General features: G+C 39.7%; 1 protein-coding gene across 3 annotated transcripts in view; it reads right to left on the bottom strand.

Annotated features, from left to right (window-relative positions):
• LOC106881385 (probable 3-hydroxybutyryl-CoA dehydrogenase) overlaps positions 1–8829 on the bottom strand; it is a 44871-nt gene that overhangs the window by 14982 nt on the left and 21060 nt on the right. For all 3 annotated transcript variants that reach the window (XM_014931756.2, XM_014931757.2, XM_014931758.2), the window contains exons 2-4: positions 4022–4158; positions 2716–2821; positions 1617–1711 (exon numbers count right to left, since the gene is read on the bottom strand). In XM_014931756.2, coding sequence (XP_014787242.1) covers positions 1617–1711; positions 2716–2821; positions 4022–4158 — 338 coding nt within the window. The remainder of the gene's footprint in view (positions 1–1616; positions 1712–2715; positions 2822–4021; positions 4159–8829) is intronic.

The raw sequence follows: 8829 nt of genomic DNA, 5'->3' as shown, positions 1-8829 counted from the left end.
ATATATGTGTATGTATATATATGTGTGAATAAAAATTAAAATTAAAATTAAAATTTAAAAATATATAAAGAAAAGGGTTTTGTATGATCGTGTATAGAGGAATATATTATTTAAAAGAGTTCCAGCTCTGTCTGCTTTTTATGTTTTATTTATATTCTTGTAAAATTAATGTGGGATATAGAATATGGAATATATAATATAATATAAATAGTAAAATGAAATGAAGTATTGAATGTCTTATTGAATATATGAAATATTGAGTATTAACGCACACATACATTCACAGATATATAAGTAGATAGATAAATAGATATGTAATATTCCCTTCACCCAATGCTCCTGAGGCAAATAAAAGAAGTCATTATTGTTGTTGATGTTGTTATTTTCCTTATGAGCATTGTTACTGCCATCCCCCACCACCATCACCACCACCACCACCACCATCATCATCATCATCATCACCATTAGGCACAAGGTCAGAGTTAGTTCTTGACTAGTGCTTTATTTTATCAACTCAGGAGGGATGAAGGGCAAAGTTGACCCCAACAGGATTTGAACTTAAGGAGCCAGAACAAAATACCTCATGGTATTTGTAACAGCCCTTTGTCATCACATTTCAGTTTCTGTTGGGGTCATCTTTTCCGCTCACTCTTTTGAGGTCAGCAAACCAAAATACCAGTCAATTAGTTGATTACAATGTAATTGACTAACCCCTATCCCCTAAAATTGCTGGCCTTGTGCCAAAATTTGAAAGAAGGCAGTGAACTGGCAGAATCATTAGCACATCAGAGAAAATACTTAGTAGCATTTTCCTTGGCTCTCTGTGTTATAAGAGTTCAAATCCTGCTGAGGTCAACTTCACCTTTCATTTTTTTCAAGGTCAATAAAATATAGTACCAGTCAATTACAGGAGTCAATGCAGTCAACTTGTCTCCACCCGTCAAATTTTTGGCCTTGTGTCAAACATCATTTCACAGAAGATTGGACATGAATGACACCACTTGTATGGGGAAGTTCATTTAGTGATCATCATCACCACCACCACCCCTACCACCACCACTACCACCACCACCACCATTTAATATCCATTTCTTATGTTGGCATGGGTTGGATGGTTTGACAGGAACTGGTAAGTCAGAGGATTGTGCCAAGCTCCACTGTTTGCTTTGGCATGGCTTCTTTGGTTAGATGCCCTTCCCAGTGTTAACCATTTTACAGAGTGTGCCGGGTGCTTTTTACAAGGCACCGGCACCAGCAAGGTCATTAAGTAATTCACAAGACAAGATCCCTCAACTGAGTGGGGAACAGTTTGGAAACAGGTGGTTTTGTGCCACATGATGGCACATTAAGCTATGACAGAGTGACAGAAACAGGTACCTGGTGGTAAAGGCTCCTCCCTGTTGGAAAAGAGACAAGACAGGAGAGAGAAATGAGAAAAGCAGAGAGAGAAAGATGAGAAGGAGAGAAGATGGTGGGAAAATGTGTTGGGGCATACCTTCAAGTTATTGGAAGGTGAATAAGACTATTAATCATATCTAAAGATGTCTGCAAGAATCTTTGATGAAGTCTAGTAGTAATTTATCTCAGGTATTTTGGATATACTGCAGCCATCTTACCTCTTTGTTTGAAGATTTCTTGGCAATATCTGAGATATGAAACTTGAGTGAATTTGTTGCAATCACTGCATCATTCTTGCACATTTGTGAAGCACCTAAGTTATAAGAAATATATGGAGTAAAAATTAAAACAACAACAACAATAATAATAAAGAGAAAGAGGGAAGAGAGAGAGAGAGAGAAAGAGAGGGGGAGGGAAAAGAAAGCGGAAAAGGTTGATAAATATGGAGACCTGAAAATTTAGATTGTTAAGATGTGGCAGCCACAAGAGTCAAACATAAAGGTTGACCCTGTTGTCATCAGAGCATTGGGTTCAATACTACCCAACCTGAAGAAACATCTGGAAACTTTAGAAATACTCAACAATCTTGGTGTATTTCAAAAATCAGCTTTACTTGGAATTGCATGCATATTGCATCTGTCTGAGATCCTTGTTGTGACTTAACAGACAATACAAACCCCCGGTTGACACAATATCTTCAATCAACAACCTCGCAATATTGGATACTGCGCGATGTCTTCAATAATAATAATAATAATAATAATAATAATAATAATTTCAAATTTTGGCACAAGTCCAGCAATTTCAGGAGAGGGGCTAAGTTGGTTAAATCGACCCCAGTGTTCAGCTGACACTTATTTTATCACCCCTGAAAGGATGAAAGATAAAGTTGACCCCAATGAAATTTGAACTCAGTATGTAAAGGTGGAAGAAAAACCACAAAACATTTTGACAGGTATGCTAACAACTCAGCCAATTTGCCATTTTAAACAGCTTCAAATTTTGGCACAAAGCCAGCAGTTTTTCATGGGAGAGAATAATTAATATCCCTGATGCTATTGCTCAACTGGTACTTATTTCAATGACCCCAAAAGGATGAAAGGAAAAGTTCATCTTGGTAGGATTTGAGCCAAAAACATAAAAAAGAAGAAAAATCACTGCTAAGCATTTTGTCCAATAGATTAATGATTCTGCCAGTCCACTATACTATTTACTCTTTTACTCTCTTTTACACCCACCCCTTAAGTTTCAGAAGTTATTTTTTAAATCAAAATCAATGGCTAACCTAGGCCAGGGGTTGACTGGTCTAGTACTTACTTTGGAATAAGTTTTGTTTCATCTCAAGATCATCAACAATAGCTTCAAATATAAAATCTGCATCTTTGACTGTTTCTTGGAGGCCACTAAGATAATATATTGTTCCCTGAAAGAATAAATCATCATCACTTTGATATGAAGAGTCAGCAGAACTTTTAGATTAATGCACACTTTAAACTTTTCTAAGATTTGCTACGTCTGTAATAGAATTTGGATTTAGCACTCCCTGTTGCCAAAACTATAAAGATTAAGAATTTAGATACTAAACTTCCAAGTATTGATGTCTATATTTTACTACTACTACTACTACTACTACTCACCACCACCATCACCACTACCATCATCATTATCATCATCATCATCATCATCATCATTTAACATCCACTTTCCCTTGCTTCATATGCTTTATGGAAATTGCTGAAGTAGATTTTCTACAGCTGGATGCCCTTCTTGTCACCACCCTTCACCAATTTCTAAACAAAGTAATATTTCTCTAGGACAGCGCATGGTTTTCCCTGAAGACTGGATGCAATCAACATTCTTTTTTACTCTAGGCACAAGTACCACAACTGGTACTTAATTTATCAACCCCAAAAGGATGAAAGGCAAAGTCGACCCCAGTGGAATTTGAACTCAGAATGTAACGGCAGCTGAAATACCGCTAAGCATTTTGCCCAGCATGCTAACGTTTCTGCCAGCTCACCAATACAGTCAACATTGCTTGTATAATGATGCTCATTTACAATCACCAAATAATATTTAGACAAAGATACACACACACACATACACATGTATGGTGAGCTTCTTTCAGTATGAACGAGATGACCAGCTGGTCTGGTCTTGTGGAAAACATGACACCCTCTCTAGTGCTGGTGCCACAATAAAATGCATTCAGTACACCCTATAAAGCTCTGTAAAGTGGTTGGTATTAGGAAGGACATCAAGCTGTTAAATGCCAAACTGAAATAAGACATATAAGTGCAACTGGTTCACCAAACACACTTACAATGGATATAACTCCAGAAAAGAATTATTTCAGACTGTATCAATCAATCCAACCGATACTAACATGAAAAGCAGACATAAAACAATGATGAAGATGATGTAAGTCCCTCTGATATTTTTTTGCGCAGTTATATTGTCAGTCTGTCCTGTCTGAGAGGACTCGCAAAGGCCATGGCCACAATCTGGCCATTCTTCTCTGAATTAACTTATTAAACAAAAAGACAGAAAGAAACAAAAACAACCTTTTTGTAAAGAAGGTAAAAGCCAAACCCATTAATGAACAATTAACAGTATTAATTACCAGGAAATTCTTTTGTAGCAGCAGTCCTTCTTGTCGAAGCATGTTTTTATCTTCTTCAATGACGGAGTAGGCTTTATTGAGTGTTTCCGTATTGTTGTCATACATCTTAACTCTGTGACCATGGTATGCCAGAGCACCTGAAAGAAGACAGATGCTACACTACAAGTCTGGATGTTGTAAGAGGCAATTAGAAGGGTCGGTGACTGGAAGGGCCTCTGGCTTTACAACAGCACTACCAAGAAAAACTGCCCCGGCCCATGCTAGAATGGAATAACAGATGTATAACAATGGTGGAAACATCGATGATGATAATGACATTGATGATGATGATGATGAAGGTGGTTGTAGTGGTGGTGGTGGTGGCAGCGGTGGCGATGAGGGCAATGGTGGTGGTGGCAATGGTAATGATGATGATCACGACAATGACAATGATGATGGTGGTGGTGATGGCAGTGGCAGTAGCAGTGGTGATGGTGGTGGCAGCGATGATGATGATGAGGATGATGATGAGGATGATGATGAGGATGATGATGACAATGATGATGGTGGTGGAAGTGGTTGTAGTGATGATGATGATGATCAACACTGATGCCAATGATGATGATGAGGATATTGATGATGATGATGATGATGATGACGATGATGACGAGGAGTAAACAAGTTAGACTTGTTTTTCTTTAAAAAATCTACATTGACAGAGAGAACATACCTATAACCTCTGACTGAAAATCAAATATCAAAAAGCAATATATGAGAAATGAACTGAGTAAGTGCTATTGCTATAGTGGTTATTGTTGTTTAATTGTTTAACCCTAGGTCAGTCCTAACTAAGCAAACTAATGAATCAAAGAAAGCCCAGTCAAGATTATCTTGTCTTTTCATTTTAAAATTATGTACCTATGTGATGTGGCCGATGCCAGTACCACTTGACTGGCCCCTGGGCTGGTGGCACGTAAAAAGCACCATTCAAGTGTGGTCATTGCTAGTAGTGCCTGACTGGCTCCCATGCCGGTGGCACATAAAAACCACCATCTGAGCATGGTCATTGTCAGTTCCGCCTGACTGGCTCCCATATTGGTGACATGTAAAAAGCACCATTCAAGTGTGGTCGTTGCTAGTAGTGCCTGACTGGCTCCCGTGCCGGTGGCACATAAAAACCACCATCTGAGCATGGTCATTGCCAGTTCCGCCTGACTGGCTCCCATATTGGTGACATGTAAAAAGCACCATTCAAGTGTGGTCATTGCCAGTAGTGTCTGACTGGCTCCTGTGCTGGTAGCACATAAAAAGCACCATTCGAGCATGGTCACTGCCAGTTCTGCCTGACTGGTTCCCATATTGGTGGCATGTAAAAAGCATGTAAAAAGCACCATTTAAAATTATGTACCTATGTGATGTGACCAATGCCAGTACCACTTTACTGGCCCTTGTGCTGGTGGTATGTAAAAAGCACCCAGCATGGAAGGCGGACGGTAAACTATGATGATGATGAATTGCATTCTATATTCATAAACGTCATGTTTCAGTAACAATGTGATTTCGTATGAAATTTACAACTACCAATGTGTGACATGAAAAAGATAAAACTCCACAGTATTTCCCAGTGTTAAGAGGTCATGACGTCAGGGTTTGTTTTGGTTCTTCAGATGTCCGTGGCCAACAATACATCACAGGAGATTGAACCGACAGTTCAAAAACATGGGAGGTTAGTCAAATAAAGTAATGAATCCAGAACATTCTCCCAAGGCCATGCAATTAACAAAAGGGAAAAAGAGATTCGAATTTTATCACACAAGTGAACTAAAGAACTAAAAAAAAATTGTTGAATAGGTGCCTATTTTGAAAGATCTGCTCAGTGCTGGTAGTCGCTTCCCTGTCTCCTCTATTAGCTATGCTACTGCTACCAATTTTGTTTTTTTATTTATGTGCCCTTTTAAAGCTTTGCCAGGCTCATGGGCCCTGGTTTCCTGGTTTCTGTGGTGTATGTGTCCCCCCCCCCCAGCTGGACGGGACGCCAGTCCATCGCAGCTTTACTCAAAAAACAGGAAGAAAGAGTGAGAGAAAGTTGGGGCAAAAGAGTACAACAGGGGTCACCACCACCACCCCCTGCCGGAGCCTCATGGAGCTTTAGGTGTTTTCGCTCAATAAACACACACAATGCCCAGTCTGGGAATCGAAACCGCGATCCTCCGACCACGAGTCCGCTGCCCTAACCACTGGGCCATTGCACCTCCACACTGCTACCAATGCTTATCCAGAAAAAAGACTACCAGTTTTGGCCAATATAGTTGGACAATATAGCTACAGAGACACTATAGCTACGAAGACAGTATAACTACATAGACTTTATGGCTTCATAGATACCATAGTTACACAAACACTATAGCAATCGTTGTTGTTGGCACTTCATCGGTTACAACGACGAGGGTTCCACTTGATCTGATCAACAGAACAGCCTGCTTGTGAAATTAACGTGCAAGTGGCTGAGCACTCCACAGACACATGTAGCCTTAACGTAGTTCTCGGGGAGATTCAGTGTAACACAGAGTGTGACAAGGCTGGCCCTTTGAATTACAGGTACAACAGAAACAGGAAGAAAGAGTGAGAGAAAGTTGTGGTGAAAGAGTACAGCAGGGTTCGCCACCAAACCCTGCCGGAGCCTCGTGGAACTTTGGATGTTTTCGCTCAATAAACACTCACAACGCCCGGTCTGGGAATCAAAACCGCGACCCTACGACCGCGAGTCCGCTGCCCTAACCACCGGGCTATTACGCCTCCACACTATAGCAATACACACTGTTTTTCAGACCAGTGTAACCACACACACACTCACTTATACATACAAATACTATACATACACAAACATTATAGTTACTCAATTACTATAGCTACACAGACATCATGACTGCAAAGACAGTATGGCTACATGGACACTCTAGATTTTTTTTCTTTTAAATGACTATTATATCCATGGAAGAGAAGGGGAACAGAGAAGAGGATTTGTCGTAGAGAAGGGGTCAATCACCTTCACTGCTGCCACCACCACCACCACCAACAACAACATCACCATGGCCACCAGCACCATGATGAGCCACCACAATCCGACAGGGGCTCTATTCTGGCGCCCAGGCCAGAACAGAGGAAAAAGTCGTGTAATAAGAAGACAGACTGAGCAAGTGAGTGTGAGTATTTGGGACTCACCTGAAACCCTCCCTGACCCTCACACTCACCTTCGCTCCACAACCTATTCCCCTGCCCCATTACAAAACCCCCACCAACCTTAAACCACCCCTTTCCCATTCCTTTCACAGCCTACAGTCACTTACAGCAACAACAACAACAAAAACCAAAAAAAGAAAACACCAGCTAATGACACCAATATCAAGGGAAAGGTATTTCATTCTTGCAGCTTGCATTGTATGGTAGCAACAGTCGGTGGTCGGCGGGGCTGCCGTTCTTACACGCCTGCTATGACTAATGCACCAAAAAGCACTGTAACTGTCATGTCATCACACCGCTCACTGCCAACCACAACTTACCACCACCTCATTTATGCTTTTATTATTTTATTTTAGAAGTATATTTTTAGTGGGACGGGAGGTAGGGGGAAGCGGTTGTTTGTTTTACTGGTTTTGGCCACTGAACTGTGGTCATACTGGGGCACTACTTTTCCATGGTTTTAGATGATCAAATACAGGTAGGTAGATAGACAGATAGACAGATAGATAGATAGATAGATAGATAGATAGATAGATAGATAGATAGATATAGACAGAGGGATAGATAGATAGAAAGAAAGAAAGAAGATAGATAGATAGATAGATAGATAGATAGATAGATAGATAGATAGATAGATAGATAGATACATAGACATCTAGCCAGCTAGTTAACTAGACAGACAGACAGACAGACAGACAGACAGACAGACAGACAGACAGACAGACAGACAGACAGACAGACAGATAGATAATTAAGTAAGGTATTTATTTTAGCAATTTCTAGTTGTTGCATCAATAAAATATGAAACTAAGGGACACAACATGACAACACTGTTTTTCAGACCAGTGTAACCACACACACACTCACTTATACATACATACATACATACATACAAATATACATACATGCATATAAATATAGTGCATTCCTACATTCACTCATATATATGTATATGCATACACACATACATGCAAACATTCATATGCACACACATAAGTACATGCATATATATACATACATACATACATACATACATACACATACATTCAGATACATACATACATACACACACACACTCACACACATAGACACACACTCACACACATACATACATACACACTCACTCACATGCATACATACACACACACAAATACACACACAAATACACACACACACACACACACACACACACAAAATAGGTTTTCGCACAGGCTCTATCCACCAAATTATATTCACAAGGTACCAACAAGTTCAAGATAACAGTAGAAGACATTTGCCTGAAACACCGCTCAAAGTTACCAAACTCGGATCTATATAGCTGTGAAGCAACCATCTTACTTACTACACAGCCACTCCATTTTTTATGTTTTTTGCCTTTGGTCGTCAGTAAGTGCTATTTCTTATTTACTTCTATCTAAAAATCAAAGAAAATGACTATTATTCCCTCCAAACTTTGCTTTTGTGACCTGGACATCAATATTTAGAAACTGATCTATTTTCCATTACATTTCAGACTGATTCAACACTGAGGTGCTAAAGCAGAAATATCGTTATAGCAAATATTCTGATCAATACAACAGACATGCTAG

The sequence above is a fragment of the Octopus bimaculoides genome, chromosome 11 (assembly GCF_001194135.2).
Source record: "Octopus bimaculoides isolate UCB-OBI-ISO-001 chromosome 11, ASM119413v2, whole genome shotgun sequence".
NCBI classification, from domain to species: Eukaryota; Metazoa; Mollusca; class Cephalopoda; order Octopoda; family Octopodidae; genus Octopus; species Octopus bimaculoides.
Note: the sequence above shows the minus strand (reverse complement) of the source record. Positions and strands in the feature narration are given on the sequence as shown.